This window comes from Rhincodon typus, chromosome 30 (assembly GCF_021869965.1).
Source record: "Rhincodon typus isolate 14 chromosome 30, sRhiTyp1.1, whole genome shotgun sequence".
In the NCBI taxonomy this organism is placed as follows: domain Eukaryota; kingdom Metazoa; phylum Chordata; class Chondrichthyes; order Orectolobiformes; family Rhincodontidae; genus Rhincodon; species Rhincodon typus.
In genome coordinates this window covers 18472318-18492529 of record NC_063361.1, presented here as the reverse complement: position 1 = coordinate 18492529, position 20212 = coordinate 18472318, and the positions used below count along the sequence as shown (strand labels likewise).

Below are 20212 nucleotides of genomic sequence, written 5' to 3'. Positions count from 1 at the left end.
GAACTCAAAACAGGCATTAGATCCCATGAAGGTTACATAGAATAGAACATAGAATTCCTACAATGCAGATAGAGACCATTTGGCCCATCAAGTCTGCACTGACCCTCTGAAGAACATCCACCCTCTCCCTATAACCCAGCATTACCATGGCTAATCCATCTAGCCTACACAACGTTGGACACTATGGCGTAATTTAGCATGGCCAATCCATCTAACCTAACCTAAGGTTTTTGAGAGAAGCCAAGGATATGGGAAAATCAAATCAGCCATTCTCTGGTTGAATGGCAATACATGTTTGAGGAACTCAGATCCCTACTCCTGCTCCTAATTCATATGTATATATTTACATAATTACAAGGACCTATCATTAATTATAGATATGGGTCGTGGTCGCATACTTTACATTCTCACCCAATACGTTGGCAGCACACTTCCAGCCAGAAATGTAAACACATTTTCTGCTCACCATATTGGAGCTTTAGTAGTCAGTGTACTCCCAAAGAAAGCAAGCTGCAATGACTAATTTTGAAATTATAGTCCTAGACTGAGAACAGAGACAACTTATATATCGTCTGATCTTTAGAGATTGTTCAAGAATGCTGCCTACAAGGGTTTAAATAAAGTACTTACTATTAGAATTTCTTTAAAATTGTAGTCTTGGATAAAACTGTCTTTGTTAGACAAGGAAAGCACAATTTTATTATCCAATTGTCTGCACATCTGTTTTAATTTTTAAAACTTGTTTCTAATGCCTGTCATTCATTGGTTAGTGAAGGAAATTATTACACTCATTCGTGGACTCAGAAATAACGTGCTTCATTGGAATTAACTTAATCAGATACCAAGGCACCGTTGTGGGCCACTGGATATAACAGAAGGGAAAACAAATTGAGGAAGGAAAAAATGGGAATTGTTGCAGTGTTCAATCTGAGATTGCACGTAAACAGTCCTTGCTGTTTGCCCATAAATCAACATTGGAAGATGCTGGAAAGAGGCTCAGGGTCAACCTGGGAGATAAAAGTGAAAAAAAAGGAAGTAATTCTCCAACTGACAAGATTCAATCCATACCTCCAGGAAGGTGCTGTTCCATAGACGTGCTCGCAATGTTACTGTAGCCTTTTGAGTCATGTTATGTAGCAAACAATTGAACTGCTTGCACCGGGCTGTGTATTTCTGGTTACAATCCTGTTAAAGAATGAATATTCAGCAGTATTTATTGATTGTTTCAGACAGACAAAAGTCATGTTGAAAGATTAAGTCAAGCAACACTAAAGATTTGTCCACCATATTTGGCTTTTTGATGAAGGCGATAATGACGTGGATGTGCTTTGGAAGGTATTTAAAGGTGTTAGTTAAAGGGACATGATCATTAGAGTTGCGAATCAAAAGGCACCACAATTGTCACAAAATACATTTTGTAGTATAGAATGTGTAAGTCAAATATCTGCAATGTATTATTTTGTTTACGATATAGCTTTTTAATATATAAATGTCATAATACCATCAGCATTGTCATGGGTGGACACTATTTTATTTTATGGTCTCAAGATGGTGCACTGAAGTTCATAACTGATAATTAGTTTCCACATGTGTGAAAGCACAGGCTTTTTCATCATATTCATTCACAAGATGAAAATTTACGTGTACATTTGTAACAAATTTGCATAACTAGTAATGCAATTAACAAAGTTATTCTAAAGTCTGGGAAACTTTAGAAGATAAACCTAATTAGGGTGGGAGGTGTGGTCCAGGTTTCAGTGAATTCTCTACATAGTTTCTGACAGATAGCATAGTTGTATGTAATATATAATGTGCCGTTACCAGTTATAACTGTCCAGTTGTTAAACTTGGGGTAAGTATCAGGATATCCAGTTATTAGAAGATTATCCAATCAGAGCTGGGATCTGCTGGGTCAGCTATCACAATTAACACCTTCAGAAATTTCTAAATCTAAACTTATTATAAATACTATTTTAAACCACAGAATGGAAACTCATCTCAGAAACGTGATCATGATTTGGTTAATGCTCCTTACATTGTAGTTACATATATCAATAAACTAACAACTCTTTCTTAAGAACATCAAAAATGGGAGATGTAGGCCACATGGCTCCTCAAGTCTGTTGCATCATTCAATAGCATCATGGCTGGTCTTTTACCTCAAATGCATTATCTTGGTCCCCTATCTCTTGATTTAGACTTCCCAAAAGTCTAAAAAAATTCAGTGCTATATATATTTAGTCACTAATCACCTACAACGCTTTGGAGTAGAGAATTCCAAACAGTCATAAATCTTTATTGAAGATTGATATGGAATTGTGACATCAAACAACATGTTCACCCCTGTGATTGATGACAGCTGGAAAACATGAGAAGTTATCTGGGCTAAAATTATTGTGCACACTGTAAAGCTAGTCAAAATTGGAATACTTAGAGCCGTTAAGCTCTGTCTGAGGAACAAGGTGTAAAATGGCAAGGCAATGTAAGGATGCTGTTAATATCCAAGTAAGCACAAAGTAAGTGAGAGCTAAGAGAGTGACCATACAGCCCAAAGATGCACTCAGATCCAATCATGTGATTAGTGGCTGGCCCTACGCACAAGTTTCCTGGCAGCAGTGTTACAATAAAATGTGTTAGCGCACTCCAAATTGTAGCATTGAAGTGATGAAGAATACAGTAAATGGATCAGTGATGTGCCCTGCTGATATTTCGAAAGCCAATGAATTGAGGTGCACGTAATTGCTTCCAGAGGAGTGTGTCCTGAGATGTTGGTGCTTTGTATCCAAGGTGGAGGTTCAGAGGAGCAAGTGGGAAGCTCGAGTAGCTGGTCTAACTTTCATGTGGAATTGTCATCTAGTTTATATCCAGCAGGTGCGAGAACAGCACACTGTATAATAATGATGTGAGATTAATTAATAAAGAGACATTGATGTATAAAATGCATAAAAATAAACACCTTGCTGCTGACGAGTAAGGATCTTTATCTCACCATTCAACACTTGGGTGGGAAATGGGACTTTTTACTCTTGATGTCTAGAATCTCCTCACTGGCCATCACACGCAATTTTCCCAACTTGCCCTCCATTGTGCAGGGACTGGTAAGATTCTACCCCCTATCTCTGTTCCTCTCTCCACAGATGCTGTCTGACCTGCTGAGTATTTCCAAGATTTCTATCTTTTTTCATATTTCTCTGGTGTATGAATCTAGTGCATCGTTGTTGAACTCTGTCCATAGAAGTACATCTATCCTTAGGTTAAGGACACTAACTGTCTATAGTATTCCAGATGCAATTTCACCAAAGTCGTGTAATAGCAGCTAGACTTCCTTACTCTTCTCTTGTACCCCAAAACCCTCACAATAAAGGTTAACATTAAATCTGGCCTCCAAATTGCCTTTGTACACAAAAATACCAATATCTGAGAATTGTTCCAAATCAAAGGTGTTTTGAATATACTCTGTCATGCACAGAAAGTCTTTATTTTGAACACTTTCTTTTATTACACCAACCAACGGAAAATGTTTGTGATGTTTTCTTAACAAGTATCCTTTGAGCATCAGCAGTTGCTTGACAACTTTATGACTATAACACACCAACTATATCAATAATGCCACTGATAGTGATTTTGCTTCATGTACCAAAATCAAGACTAAATCTCAAGAAGAGTACATCCAATGGTGCTATTTATCAATATTTGCTGTAGATTTTCACTACCAGCAAGGAATAGCAAAGCAAACATTTTCTTTGCAGTGACCAAGTGGTTTACTCAATCTAATCATTGTAATATTGGGAAAAACATCTCCTATAAAAGATATAGGAATTCATGCAAGGAATTCAGGGCCAGAGTGATCACCTAGACTAGGTTAGTTCCCATACTGCATGATACAAAGCATTTTTACCCATCTATCATTGATTATATGTTAGTATGCTATGACAAGGTGAAATTGGAGTCAACGTCCAGATTTTAACAACTGAGAATTATGCCACAATGTTATGTTGGATGTTACAGAACAGTTTGGAACTGCCCAAGATATTTTATTGAGAAACAGTAACATCTCACCCCCCCAATTGTTTGATCTCCATAACACGAATGGTTCCTTCAAAGTTTCTGGGTTCATGCACTTACTAATTGCAAGTCGCCTTTTCCCTTTTTCAGTGCGCCCGGTATTTTTAAATTCTTGGCAGCTGCAGGTTTCAATTCACGTTTTCTTCTTTGTGGGTGTGTTGTATGGTTATTCCTCTGAAAAAGAAATTTCAAGGTACATATTAATCTTAAGAACATGAGTGCTGTTCTCCAGAAACATGGCCAAATTTTTTAGATGGTAATTTTCCCATCCTATCACCCAAAGAATCGAGTGGGAATGCAGTCTCTCCCATCTCCACTCCCAACAAAGATAATTAATTGGAGGGAGAGAGAATTTCTGCTCCTCACATACCTATTGGCAAAGAACTGGAAAATTATTCCCCATATCTTGTCCTTCCAGTGCCTGACGATTGAACAAATCATGTATACACACTGATTATGGGCCAATCACAACCACCAAACTATATACGTCTAAATATTTGCCCTCAGCTCAACTGACATCTCTCTGTCTTACCCTATCCTCCCTCTGAGAAGCTTGTTCTTTTTTAACATGACAAATACTAAGTTGTCAACAAATCTATTTAACCCCTTTGATGTTCTGCAAACTTAGGACAATTATTGATGCAAGGTTTAAAGATTCTCAGTGAAAACTTCAGATTTCTTTGGAAAAATTGGCTCAGGTGATAAACTATCGAACATTTATGAGTCTGTGTAAGTAGCATTTGTTTTCTTCTCTTATGTCCAGAGGACGGGACCCACAAGGACAGCCAGCTATTTACATGTCAATGTTGCTTCCTTCCCAATATGGAATAGCTTATCTCTCCCTGATACTTTTGGTTCTTAGTCCAGTTTAAATCAGTAACATAACTCGGTGCGAAGTTGTGGTTGTAAACTCCTTCTGCAACCATGAAACAATATATAATTATTGCGGGTTTTTTCAGTTTTGAGATCACATTTAGCACAACATTCTGTACATGGGAGCTAACAAGCAGGAATGTGATGATGACCAGGTGAATTTTTGTGATGTTGATTGAGAAATAAATGTTGACCAGGGCACTGGAAATTAATCCCTTATTTTTCTTTAAAATCGCACAATCGGATCTTTTACATCCAACTGAGTAGGCACATGGAGCCTTGATTAAACTTTGCATCCAGAAGATGGCTCTACAGCCCTCTTAGATATCTGCACTCCTCTCATTTTGTGTATCCATTTTTAAATAACCTAGTATTAATGACTGCACCTTCATTAGCCCTAGAAAACCTGCCATCTCTTTCCTCATCTAAGAAACTCCTTAATACTTACCTGTTTAACTATTATTTGTTCAGCTGATCTAATATGTCATGTAGCTCAGTATTGTTTCAGAGATAGTAGGAACTGCAGATGCTGAAGAATCTGAGATAACAAGGTGTAGAGCTGGATGAACACAGAAGGCCAAGCAGCATCAGAGGAGCAGGAAAGCTGACATTTTGGGCCTAGACCCTTCTTCAGAAAAAGGCCCGAAACGTCAGCTTTCCTGCTCCTCTGATGCTGCTTGGCCTGCTGTGTTCATCCAGCTCTACACCTTGTTCGCTCAGTATTGTACTTTGTTTTATAATGTACCCATGAAATTCCTTAGATGTTTTAAAGGTGCTGTACAAGTACAAGGTATTGTTAATGCCAATGTGTGAATAAAGTTAGAGATGTTTAATTGCAATGAATATTGAGAAAATATCCAATTACCTTTAAATTCAGCTCATTTACAATGTTCCCTGCTGGTACGCAGTACTGGTTTTCTGTCCCATTCATTTCAATTTCAGTGAGATACAGCAACCACTTCCCATTATTGATTTCATATGGCCACAAAAAACTGAGGTACAGAGTTCCTAAGTCGCCCAAAGGCTCTCCATGGTTCGTCACCTGTAGAAGGAGTTTAACATAGAAAAATGTTAGCATGTTAATGTGTGCATTTTATGTCTGTATCTAACTGGTCAGCTACAGAAATTAACAGTCACTGTACAAAATCCATGAAGAATGGATTACTAATTCGATTTAGTACATCTTAAACACTGCATCTTCATCTTCTGCACACAGTGTAAACAAGGGCGCAGATAGTGTTTCTGCAATTTTTTCAGGAGAAAGTAACATTATGAGTTTTTTCAGCATGATTTATTTTACTGCCAGTTTGCTCAGTTGGTGGGATGGCTAGATTGCAATGCAAAGTGATGCTAACAGTGTGGGTTCAAATCCTGCACCGGCTAAGGTTCGCATGAAGGATTCACCTTCTCAACCTCTCCCCTTTGCCTGAGTCATGGTGACCCTCAGGATAAACTACCACCAGTCGTTTATCTCTCTAACGAGAGAGCAGCCCTGTGGTCTGGTAAGGCAATGGCAACTTTACCTAATCTATTATGCCATGTATTTATGAAGAAATTAGAAGAGGCTTCAAAAACAAATATCTAAGTAAAATAAATGTGCGCATGGGAACACACACCTCCTGCATTTTAAGCCCATCCCAACATGATAGGGAAATAATGATATTGCTTCTAAGCACCCGGTTTACCTATTCTTTATTGATTTTATTTCAAGAAGCAAAATCAGTGGACACCTTCTCCACAATTGACTTGCAAAATGTCATTGAGTAAGATGTTCTGTATTTCAGTTTCACACAAGAGTACAGAACTTTGAGAAATTTCTTTGCTGTGCGCACCTCAAAAGTGAAGTCTGCAGGACTTCCTATAGCTTCAAACGTCTTGATTGCACTCTCACCGATGACAGTACCACTGAAGTAGGTTTGCTGTATTTTCTTTTCCCTAATGAAAATGAAGGAAAAAAAAAAGAGTTTTATTGGGATGCCACAATATCACATTGGTGAACTAATGTCTCGTTGGATTAACCTATAATAACGGTTTGTGAACTAAAGCAAAGGGATTAAGTTGCTAACTTTGATAAACTGCTTTGGTGAATAAAGGAGCAAGGAGTAACCAACTGTTAAAGGTTTGTTGGTACACTTGATGACTGTAGTCGATCATCTACTAACCAGAGTTCTTATACTCAGTTGCAATGTAAAAACAATGATCTCAAACACAGTAATTGCAGAATATACATTTGAAGATAGAAAGTTTTGCACTTCTTTAGTAAAATATAACGTGTTGCCATTGCCAAGATGAACTCCACCTACAGAGTCATTGGCAGTGACATCACACTGCCACAACATGTTGCAGTGAAGTCACTGACATAAATGATACCCTCACTAGCCTCGCACTGCTCGCAGCTAGTATCCTTGGCATCTGGCTCTCTAGCTCCACTCGGATCAGATTTTCCCACAGCTCTGCCCACTCATCTTGACCCGGCCTCCCCTGCTCCATTCCCTCACTCCTCCCCATTCCTCCATCATCATACTCCCCAGTCCACCCTGTGCACAAGGATCTCAGATCTCAGATGATGGTAATATTGGACAAGTTAGATCCCAGAATTAAACCTGGATGAAAGACCATATGTTTGTTTTCGCAGTTAGTCACTGAAGCATATTCGCACAAAGCTGCAGATGTTCTTTAACAATAGAGTCACAGAATGCAGAAAAGACCTTTTGGCTCATCATGTCCATGCTCACCAATTCATGCTTGGTTCCACCACTTGGCCCATAGCCTTGAATGTTATGAAATTTCAATGCTTATTCAAGGTTTTTAATGGTTGTAGGGTTTCCTACCCAAACTCCCATCCCAAGCAGTGCATTCCAGAGTCCTACCACCCTCTGGGTGAAAAAAATCTTTCCTCAAATCCACTCTAAATCTCCTGCTTTTCACCTTAAAATTATATTTTCTCATTATTGTCCCTTCAAATAAGGGGAAGTAAGTTTTCTCTGCTTTTAAAAAAAAGACAATTTGAGCCTATCCAGCCTTTCATCATAGCTAAACTGCTCCAACACAGGCAACATCCTGATAAATCTCCTCCGCACACCCTCACTGCAATCACATCCTTCCGATAATGAGGTGAGGGGCAGAAATGCACACAGTACTCCAGCATTCAGAACATACATTTATTACTTCCTTATGCTTCTCATTAAAGAATGTTCTGATACATGATAATTCATAAGTATCATTATTGTAAATCTACATTCTATAATTCAAGTTATGATGTTACAAGTGTCATGTTATGTCTCACAGCCTATATGCCAGCACATCTTTAACATAAATGCTAATGATATCATCACTGCACACGGTATCATAGCACGTGACCCCAGGGTTTAAGACTCATACACCATCTTACGAAGCATGACATGTAATGGAAGCATACTGCTGTTTACAGCTGAATAGCTTAATAAGAGCTTAGGCCCTGATCTGCTTGGGAAGGTACTAATTATACATATTAGTGAACTGTGATAAGTGTCTGTTGGATTCTTCAATACCATGTGATCCACACTGAGTTTCTTATGTTATGAGAATTGCAGTTACATTGTTTACTGAATCCCAGGTGCTAGAAAAAAATTCAGCCTTTTAAGTAAAGGCAGCATCTTGTTAAGAAGTATCATGTAAATCATATTTCCAGGATGTAAATAAGCTCAAATTATCTGTAATATACCGATTACATACTTACACAGAAAGGCTAACTTGTAGCTGAATTTCCACAGATACTGATGCTAAAACTGGGTTCAAGTCACTTTGTGTACTTTCTCTGTTTGTAAAATAATAAAACGTACTTGAGTTACAATTTATACAATTCTTAATTTCATGGTTACATCACGTAAAATTGGTGCAACAAACTTCTTTTGCTGTGGTGCAGTGAGACATGTATTTTCGCCAGTGATTATCCATATGATGGCCAACAGCTTCCAATAACTTAATCATTGAACTGGACAGGAAATCAAGCAGATATAACAAAGTGTGGAGCTGGAGAAACAGGAAAGCTGACATTTCGCGTCGGGACCTTTCTTCAGAAATAGAAATCTGAAGAAGGGTCCTGACCCAAAACGTCAGCTTTCCTGTTCCTCTGATCCTGCCTGGCCTGCTGTGTTCCTCCAGCTCCACACTTATCTCTGACTCCAGCATCTGCAGTTCTTGCTATCTCGGGGAAATCAAGCAGATTGTTTTTATGCAATAGAGTCATCAGAAAACTTAATGCTACAGTAACCATTTCATATATCAGGTGAATGGAATAGGAAACATTTAGGAAGACTTTTTTTGTCTTTTTAAAATGTGGTCCTCTCCCCAAATGTTCCACTGTAGTTATTTTTCCAACACTATCCTTGGAAAAAAATCCAAATCCCAACAACTTCCTGCATAAAATGATTCTTATCACTTTTTGCTTCAATTTCTTAGTGATCATTTTGAATGTTTACTCTCCAGTAATCATTTACTAACCAACCATGTGAACATTCTTCCTTTTTGCGTCAACAACATGCACCCTCCCATAACCCCACCCTCATCTCAGTTTTGAGGAACTCATTCAGATCTCCTCTCAATTTTCTTTGTTCTAGCTAAAAAATGGACGATGTTTTAGCCTCTTCTTCACAAAAGTGTTTTCTTCTCTCTCTCTCGGTATTTTCATAAATCTTATCCTTGCTTTTACCATGGGCTGGGATTTTCAGTTCTTTGTATTTGTACCTATTCAGATATTAAGTGATTTATAAACAGTTCTAATAAATGGATAACCTAACTGCATCTTTAATTCAAAACATCAGCATTTTTTCTAGAATCTTCACAGGGCTGGAACTTGTTGGACCGAGTGATGGTCAGGGAACCAGAGGCGCTCTTAGCAGTTATGTTGTGGAGCCCTGACAGAATCACGGGATCTTTAGATACTGAAATAGCCACTAAGAAGCCTCCCTTGTGATTGAAGTCCACATCTACCAAAACCCCAGCCACTGGGAGCTGTCAGCCAATCTCAATCCACCCTCAATCAATCTCAATCAGTCTTAAGTTACTTCATGCTGTCAGCGCCAAGTGATGACTTCGGTCAGCACTGTATTAATGAGGGACTGGGGAATGTCATGGGATCCCAGATCAAATATAACTAAGGGTGGTATGAGAGTTGTGGGGTGGAGGCCATGGGTGGGGTGCAGTTTTGTCAGAGGCCAAGGCACAGGAGTGGGGGAAAGCTTTCAGCAGCTCTCTCCTGCTTGATGCTGGGTCCCTCAATTAGGCACAGTGTGACCAACGATAAAGGACTTCCTCCTTTTACCTCTTCCCTAATCCCCAGCTCCCCCAAGGCTGTGACAGCCTCTAAAGGGAAAGGCACTCATTAAATCCCTGAGGCATTATTAATTTGTGCTGGCCTCCCACTGCTAAGGCCAATCCTAACTTTATTAAGAAAATATGGAAGCAGGAAGGGACAAATTCTGAGACAAAAAGAACTTTGTTTTCAAAATCAATCTGGAGATGGAGTTTTAAGAAAAGTAAGTAACAAAAAAAAATTGAAGCAAAAACAGAAGTTGCTGCAAAAGCTCAGCAGGTCTGGCAGCATCTGTTGAGTCTCTGCAGACCTGCTGAGCTTTTGCAGCAATTTCTGTTCTTGCTTCTGATTTACAGCATCCACAGTTCTTTCGGTTTTTATTTTCGAACATATTGAATGCTTACGTTTGAAGTTGGAGTTCCACATCAATCTCTCTTGTGTTAAGAGTAATTCCAGTTACTTCTAGAATTACGTTGAGCGTAGCCTACAAAAGAAAGATGTGCCAATATTAGGCTTTTCTGACGTTTATGTTTGCTGTCAAACTTTTTATCAATTTCACCTCTCTGCTTCAAACAGAATTTGAGATCAGATTAAAACTGGAGACTTGTGAATTTATTCCAGCAATTGTTGTTCTTCACCTCGATCTTTGACTCAAAAGTAGGAGGGCAGATATTAGCACGCCCACTGTATCCAGTGCAGTATTTACAATTTTCAATCTCAGAAAAATTTTAAAATTAAAAACAAATCAATAGAAAAATGCAATTTTGCTAGTAATTGTTTTATTGAAAATGTCATAAGTAATGTCTTTTCTGAACTTGGGACAAAACAAAACAATAAAAGCCCTAGAGAGTGGGACTCATGGTTTAAATCGCTACTCCTACAGATTGCCTATCTCACTTGTGCTATTGAATGGCAGAGCGAGACATGGTTATTGGAGAGGGGCTACAGAGAATCAATGGTGGTCAGTTCCTGTACCACAGTCAAGGGGAAAATTGATTCAAATACCCGCCTGGTACCAGGCTGCCCTCGATATTTCCAAAGGGCTTACTTTTCTAGTTGTATCTAGTCACCTGTTAACCTGTTAACACATGTACATATCTGCATTACTTTAGCACAAATTATCAATTCATTTGGCTGTGAGGCATAGCAGGGTGAAAGATCAGTTGCACTATTGCAGTCATTTAGAAAAACAATAACTTAAGGAAATATATTTCAAATATAGCGTGGAAGTTTTAAAATGACAATCTGCTTAACATTGTAAATCATGCTACCACATTAGTTAAGGTGCTTGTAATTATAAAGGGTAGTTTCACCATCTAGTGGTCAAGAGTGATCATTGCATATGTTTGAAATAAGTCATTCCAGATTGCATTTTGTGAAGAAGGGTCTAGGCCCGAAACATCAGCTTTCCTGCTCCTCTGATGCTGCCCGGCCTGCTGTGTTCACCCAGCTCTACACCTTGTTATTCCAGATTGCATTTTGTGATTGCACTGGAAGCAAATGGAAAACATGGTTCGCACTCTTCATATTGATCTTCCTTTTGTTGTATGTGCGCACATGTTTATCCATGACCTTTCCTGCAGTCCGTCAAACAAACAAATAGTCTAACAGAGTTTTCAGAAGGCTCAGATGAAATCTTAAAGGAAATGTGACTTGCATTATTAATACATTGAACAGATCCACACATTGGGGGACAGGGTTGCTACCTCTGAATTATTGCAGAGGACAGCCCAGCTTTGTTTGTGGACAAGGCTTATTGGTTACCCACAGTTTTTTCAGCTCTCTCTCACACCTCCAAGCAGTTTTAACATGCTCAAATGGGATATATGCCATCATGTCAGCTCAGCTGGTGAGCTCAACTATGCGAGGATATGGTCAACATCTTCTGGACTTCAAGAGGGGTGTCACTCTTCTAACTGCATGCATTCTGGAGCCAGGGAAGCGGACAATGATCTAAGCGAGAGGATAATGGATCTGAAACAAAAATGCCAGCAAGATGTGTGACATATCCAGGGCATACTCCTGACAAAGAGGATATTTAGCCAGTCATCTCAGAAAAGGTTGGGATCTTACAGTGTACAATCCCACAGTGAGCAAGTTAGTCAGGCCACAATTATGCTGTTTCTTACAGATGAAGTAGCTGGCACAAGATTGCATCCAAATTTCATCAACAGGTGGGAACCTGAAGAGTAAAATCCATTACATATACACCCAAGAATGTTATCTGCCAAGGAGTTTCATAAAGTTAAAAGCAATTATTTTTATATGGAACATATTAAAGCCTCAGCTTGTTTCTATGCAAATGGGAAGAAAGGAATTAATGCAGGAATGACAAGTGACTTGAAATAAATGAAAACATTCAAAAAAGTACATCTATTTTTCAGAAAACAGCTTCCTCTGATGGTTTAAGGCGTGAAAGGGTAAAATTTGGATGCTACCAGTGACACCTTTCAAAGTTTCAAATTAATACCTAGAGAAAGCATCCAATAGTGAAGCTATGAAACTCAAACTATGAAACTCAACTCTACAGAACTCATTTGATGGAAGTGATTATTTCCTATAGAGATAGTGGACTCTGACATCCAGAACTACAACACAGATAATCTATTCAATATCGAGGAACACAATATGATGATACACTTGATGATCACTGATTACATGCTTGTCCATTTAAACCTGATAGATTATGATTGAATGCAAATAGTAAATCACCTACCATCTGATTCTTCTTGAAAGGATTTCCCAATTCACAAATCACGGTGTAACGATCTGCAGGATCGCACCTGACTAATTCCTGAGAAGGAAGACATAAGAGTAAGTTTTCATTTTCCACCCTCTAGTCTCAGAATGAAGGCCGCAGTGTACGTCTGTTAAATTGGTAGCTCCACAGTGCTCCACTATGAGCTCGTTGGTGGGTACTCAGCAGTGAAGAGCATCAACGCCAGAGTTGACTCCAAATTAATATTGCACATTGTTGACAATATGCATACTTTTCAGCTGCAGTCACCAAATAGGACCCTGCCCAATTTTCTCTTAACTATACAATGGTGAATGCCTGGGCCGAGCACGGCTGAGATCAGCCAACTCAATATAGATCAGAGGATCAAATAGGGGAACGTTCTAAACTCTATCGGACAGGACTACAGTAGTAGCGTGTTGTGTGATGTCTCACCTTCAGTATGTCAGTATACATTGAACAGACATGATCAATAATATATCATCACTGCATCATAGTGTGTGACCTGAAGGTGTAAAGATCTCAGACCCATTCCCATTACTTGGAAGCACCTGAAGTATGCTCTTCTGCTGTTAATGTATAGCTTAACACTAGCCCAGACACTTAAGTCTGTGAATGTAGTAATTGTATTTAATAGCCAGCTATAATCAAACATCTGTTGGATCTTTCAATTCCACATTCTCAGTGCTTAGGTTACATTATGAGGGATAACATAAGCATTGCTCCATTAGGTAAAGCCCAATATCTAATCTCTAGTGGTCAGGATCACATTAGCAGTGCATTTATTACGCACCATTGTGATGTGGTGGTGTTAAATGATATCTGAACTAACTTAATCACAACAACAACAGTAAATTTGGGCACCTGTGTGGGAAATAATGACCCATGTTTGTCAAGGGCCAATAATCGCAAACCTGCAGTGCAAATTGGAGTTGTAATCTCAAGACCTCAAGGAATCCCAGGTAGAGCTAACTCTGAGGGAATTGCCCAAGAAATTGAAGATTTTGATGGACAATTCAACTGTACCTGGAATCCTCTGAAAGTATCCATTTAAATTTGAGAATTCAGAGGCTTCCACTGTAGTTACCCGGGAAAAGACAGACAAAAACAAACAAAGTCTAACTCTTGGATAAGGTGATCCCCACCCCTCACAAGCTACTATTCACATCCCACTGCACTTCTCCCAGAACCCTTACAATTAAACTGATCACCCGCTGTCAGACCCAACATCACTCCCAACTCCTCATTCCTCAGACTTGACAAACCTGACAACCATTGGTCTTTCTGCCTCAGAGCCGATATCTCCTGTCCCCTTTGCTGGACTTGACACCTGCCATCTCCTGGCTAGAAGCCCTTTATCCCTGACTTGCCCTAAACACTCAATTTCTTACTTGGCACCCTTCCCACATTGCGTCATGGCACCCTGCCCAAGGTGCACCATTGCCACCTGACACTCTACCCGCAGACTTACATCTCAAAGTTACCCTTTCATGGAGCTGTTAAAGTGGCTCGTGTGCTGCTGGACATTTAAATCATAAAGCATGGCAATGACTGCTGTGATAAAGGGCCATAGTTTGCCTTTCCCTGACCATCTTGCACTAGAGGACACAGTTGAACTGAAGGTATATTCTGTATTTTTGCAGGGTTCATGGCTGGAAACACCTACCAGGAATGCGGAGCCCTTGAGTAATGTAAGTATTTGGGAGCAGAGTGGCAATTTGATCATATTTGTCCCATATTTTATGCAATTGTACTTTGCTCTTTAATCCAAAACAACTCGTATCAAACAAGATTCCGAATCAATATAGAGCTGAAGCTTAAGGTAATCAGCTGCCAAGCTCCCAATAATGAGAAACATTAAGTACTTGTCCACTTACTGCACGAATACCAACATATGTCAATGTATCAGGTAGGGTGATGTTGAGCCTGGCCTGGTGAGCATCTTCGCCATTATTGGCATTTGTTGGGAAATTTGTAACATTCACTTGCAACACAAGCTTATTGGAATATGGGTTGGATTGAGGATCAAAGTCCAAGATTTGCTTGCCCTTTTTTCTGAAATGAAAGCAGAAAGAAGGAATCAGTGCCAGCCTAGCTTAAAATATGCAGCAGCAATACAATCAATCGTAAATTCCCCTAATAACATTAACATTTCCTCCTGTAATTTCCATTCTTTCCTTCCAACTTTACTCTCTCAAATCTTCAATCTGTGTCAGCAGGGTTTAATTCCCAATTTGCCTGTAAATCTGTGACGAACTCTCCAAAGATGACAAAAAAAAATGCTGGAGATCACAGCGGGTCAGACAGCATCCATGGAGAGAGAGCAAGCTAACGTTTTCGAGCCTAGATGACTCTTCATTGGAGCTGAAGTGAAGTGTGGAGGGGGCAGCACTTATGCAGTAGCTGGTGGGGCAGAGGTGTTGGACTGCTGGGGGGCAAAGGGTGCTGATAATTCAGATTAAGTGATCGGAAATTGAGAATGGCAGAACAATGGTTTGTCTAAGTGCCAGACTGGAAAGAACAGACAGTCCCACTGGGGTGGGGGGAGGGGAGAGAGGACATGGAGGCAGAGAATGTAACAAGCAAAGCTCAAAAAAAGGGAAGGAATGGGTTTACAATTTGAAGGTGCTGAACTTAATATTGAGCCCAGAAGATTGTAACATGCCTAGTTTGAAGATGAGATGTTGCTCCTCCAGTTTTTGCTGGAGCATTGCAACATGCTGAGGACAGACAAGTGGGCATGTGAGCAGGACGCAGTGTTAAAATGACCGGTTAATGGAAGGTCAGGGTCATGCTTGTGCATGGACTGGAGGTGCTCTGCAAAGCGGTCACCCAGTCTGCGCTTGGTTTCTCCAATGTGGAGTAGGCCACATTGGGTGCAATGAATACAATACACAAGACTGGAGGTGGTACAGGTGAAGTGCTGCTTCACCTTGAAAGACTGTTTAGGCCCTTGGATGGTGAGCAGAAATTTAAAAAAAAACAGAAAATGCTGGAGAAACTCAGCAGTTCTGGCAGCTTCTGTTGAGGGAGAGACAGTATTAATGTTTTGAGTCCAATATGACTGGCAGTTCTAAAGAAGAATCACCAAATAAATCCAAAAGAACTGCAGATGCTGTAAATCAGGAACAAAAACAAAGTTGCTGGAAAAGCTCAGCAGGTCTGGCAGCATCTGTGAAGGAGAAAACAGAGTTAACATTTTGGGTCCGGTGACCCTTCCTCAGTTCTGCTGAGCTTTTCCAGCAACTTTGTTTTTGTTGTCGCGAAAGAAGAATTATACTGGACTCAAAATGTTAACTTTTTTTTCCCTACTTAAACATACACACTTGCATGCACATTTAAACACACTTCCCACATCCTCCTCTCCACCAGCTCTCAAAAATAAATAACAGCCAGATGCTACCAGACCTGCTGAGTTTCTCCAGCATTTTGTTTTTATTTTATCCAATACACCAGCCTTTCCTTTTTTTCCCCTTACCTTCTTATGGGATGGAAAACCTCATTGTTCCCCAATCTGCCAAATGCATGTTTCATTTGGAGGTTGCTGTTGCATGTGCGGTCATCGCCACATTCCTTCTGAATATGTATCTGCAAGAAGCATTTCTTGTATATATTAAAACAGGAAATCCATCAAAAAGTGCAAAACTAATGCTGTGGAAAACACTTTTTTTTTAAATTTAAGTTTAGCCAATATAAAGGATTATGGATTTTCCCATCGTACTTGGAAGAAATTTATTGATGCCTATCCAAAACTTAGTAATTTTAATTGTCAAATACCCTCCTGCCCCCACCCCCAACCCAAATCCCTTTCATACCCTGGAGTTATAACAGCTGGTCCCTGCTCACATTCCAACAACCTGTTAAAGTGCCATTAATCACATCCAAATGTAGGTCATTCTTGAGATATTCAACCACATACTAATCCTACTCCTGCACTAAACAAATTTTCACACATGAGGACTTGCACCACAGATGACTAGATAATCAGAAGAAAAAAATCCATTTCCTTTATTAAACCCTGGAGCACGAAGGCCATTTCCGTAACAGAGGTCACATCACTCAGGACAGACCAGTGATCAACATAAGATTTCTGATGTGTGTGGCTTAACTAATATCAGCAAAAATGTGAAGAATGTTTGACAATATTCTTTTAATCAATGTATTATTACTAACAATAGTTATATGATACAATCATGATTTTTGTTTACTTCATTTGTAATTAAAAAGAAACTTTTTTGCCGCTCTCTTGTATTTCCAACAAGAAACAAAAAATTCCCAACATGTGACATGATTCTTGGCTCATTTCTAGGTCCTAACTTCCTATACGTTTTCTTGAACTTCCTCTTATTGTTTTGCACACTCCCCCTTTTCCTCACTGCTTACTGCTCTTCAGAAGTCACTGATCTAGTGATTATATGTCCCACCTTACCTCTTCCAGGCCAGTATGGTCTTGCAATACATTCAAAATGGGATAATTATTCATTTCAGCCTTTCTTCCTCTAGCTTCACTGTTATTGTCAATAGAATAATTTAGAGCGACCGAAATAGGTTGAAGCTTATCCTCCACGTTGTCCTGTAAAATGCAAGGAAGATTATTTTAGTGCAAATAAACATCAGGAATTTGTCATTGCCAAGGAGACTAATACTATATTAAATCCCTGATGCTCAGTTAAGACTTCAGGCTTTATTGTACTCAGTTGTTCAGCCTTAGAAGAGCTAAATCTAAGAGCATTTGAATTAGTCTTAGAGAGAGAAATAAGCCAGAATTTTGTGACAGGAAGTTCTTGCAAATGTTGAGATTTTTAAGTCCACAATCAAATAGGATAATGGCTGGAGGATACAGAAATCAATATCAGAAATTCTACATGTAATAGAAGAAGTTAACAGTGGAATACAATGAATCATAAAAGATGAAATGGGATGAAGATGTTGTAACAAACAATAGATGACAAGGGATTGGAACAAAGAGAAGAGCAAAAATGAGAAAAATTAGACAGTGCTACACACACTCGACAAAAAGTTAAAGATGAATAAGTATGATCAATTTAGATAAGCTGAACAACAAAGTACAGAGCAGCATACAAAGTAACTGAATGACTGCTGGGGAAGGTACAACATCAATAGGCACACTTTTCCCTTCATTGGTGGTGCCTGCAATTGGATAATTTGCCCTAGAGTAATATTCCTGTGCACCAATTAAGTGCCAGGAAAGAAGGTCCACTGGGGACATTCCTGACTTGGCAGTCCTTGTGGTGAATTAACAGTCACTTATAGTCCTCAACACACCCCCTCCCGGATTTCTCGCCTGCTAGAAAGACGGGTAAAGTGGCTGGTTTTCTGACTGGGTACTGGCATGACTGCCTGCCCTTAATTTTGTTTACCTTTTGCAGCGGCAGGGGTATGCAGAGTGGGTGGGGGCTTGTGGGGAAGTTGGGGCTCCACTTAACCCAATCTCTGCAATTGAGGGGCATGGATAGCCTCTGAAAGACATCCCTTGCCTTTCCCACTGAATCCCTTCACCCTATGACACCCTCCCCCCTCCTTCACAAACCTGTGAAAAGCAAAATGGAAAAGACCAACCTTCTCAGCTTGGTTTCCTCAAGGTGTAGGTCTCAACTGACAGTGGTTAGGACCCCAAAGCTCCTGGCATTTGATTGGTCAACAGGTTTGGCTGAGCAAGGATTCTGGTATGGAGGCCTATGATAGGGCTGGCAAACCCTCCAGTCAGCTCTTCATAAGCTGATTGGCACAAAATACAGCAAACTTTCTTGGTGGTGGATGCAGCGAAATTAGTCTACACCCAACAGACCACACCCACATTTCATCTTAGACAGATACATTCATAGTCAATGATGTTTCTTTGTAATATTGCTCACTAACTCAGCAAGGATCTAGAACAGAGAGGATCCAGAATCCGAACTGTAATGGACGGAGGAGAATAGAGAGAATTATCCCAGGAGGGCCAAAACATAGGGAAGAGGGTCTGGGTTAATGGAAAGGAGGCCCCAGGATTCAGGAACAATGGGAGGTGGATACCAAAACAGGAAAACAGCAGATGGAGAGTTGATGTCTGGGAGAGTGAGTGAGGAACCAGATTACTGACAGATTCTGTTATTCTGAGAGAAGGAATGTGGATTATTGCGAGAGCCTAGTTTAGCCTAGCTAGGTTACAACAAGATCTCCTGTGCATCACTAACTTCTTCCACTGCACTGGTGGTTTAGCATAGAATATCCTAAATGCTGGAATTTCCTTTTTGCTTTTCTCTTCTTCAAATGGGAATGCCTAAAACTTCTGTTTTCATTATGATTTCAATAACCTATTTTAATGTTTCGTTCTCTAATATGGTGCCAAATTATGTTTGATTACACCCCTGCAAAGTGCCTGACTCTTGCAGCACAATTGGTAGTGTCCCTAGCTCTGGGCCAGAGACTGAGAATCAAGTTTCACTTGCTCGACAGGTGTGCTGTAACATAATTACAGGCCACTTAAAAATACCTGCATCAAAAAACCAGTATCAACACTGGATCAATATGTATATTCAAGACTGAGATTGACAGATTAGTTATTAGTAAGGAAATCAACGGTTCTCGGGATGAGGCAGGGAAGTGGAGTTGAGGATAATCAGATCAGCCTTGATCGAACAGAAAGGTAGAATGGACTCAGTGAGGCAAATGGCCTACGTCTGCACCTATGATATATTTTGGGACATGCTGAGATTGTGAAAGTGCTACATTACTGCAAATTCTTACATAATTTAACAGTATCATAGAATCCCTAGAGTGTGGAAGCAGGCCATTCAGCCCATCAAGTCCACACTGACCCTTTGCAGAGTATCCCACTCAGACCCACCCCCTACCCTATCCCTGGAACTCTACACATCCCTTTAGGCACTATGGGCAATTTAGCATGGCCAATCCGCCTAACCTGCACATCTTCGGACTATATTACTAACACTATATTTATAAAATTTGTTATTGTTATCGTCTGGATTCCAGCACTAGTTTAGGGAAAGAGTGTAGGAAAATAGAGGCTGTAAATCTTTGTCAATTATCTGCGTGTTTAAAATTAGCTAATACTAAGCACAGAGTTAGGAACAGTGCCTATGTTGTTTCATGCAGTTTACACCATCTCATGCAATTATATCCTATTTGATGGTTGCATATTTTGGTAAATGAGTGCAAGTACAGTCCAAGAAAAACAAAAGGAACATTTATCATGAACACTTTTTGCTTGTTGTGAAACA

General features: G+C 39.7%; 1 protein-coding gene across 1 annotated transcript in view; it reads right to left on the bottom strand.

Moving 5' to 3' along the window:
- The window catches only part of itga3b (integrin, alpha 3b), a 173620-nt gene that overhangs the window by 19673 nt on the left and 133735 nt on the right, over positions 1-20212 (bottom strand). Inside the window, exons 13-22 of the mRNA XM_048614589.1 lie at positions 17398-17541; positions 16447-16556; positions 14846-15023; positions 12948-13025; positions 10636-10715; positions 8657-8734; positions 6771-6873; positions 5804-5980; positions 4126-4239; positions 1069-1185 (exon numbers count right to left, since the gene is read on the bottom strand). Coding sequence (XP_048470546.1) covers positions 1069-1185; positions 4126-4239; positions 5804-5980; positions 6771-6873; positions 8657-8734; positions 10636-10715; positions 12948-13025; positions 14846-15023; positions 16447-16556; positions 17398-17541 — 1179 coding nt within the window. The remainder of the gene's footprint in view (positions 1-1068; positions 1186-4125; positions 4240-5803; positions 5981-6770; positions 6874-8656; positions 8735-10635; positions 10716-12947; positions 13026-14845; positions 15024-16446; positions 16557-17397; positions 17542-20212) is intronic.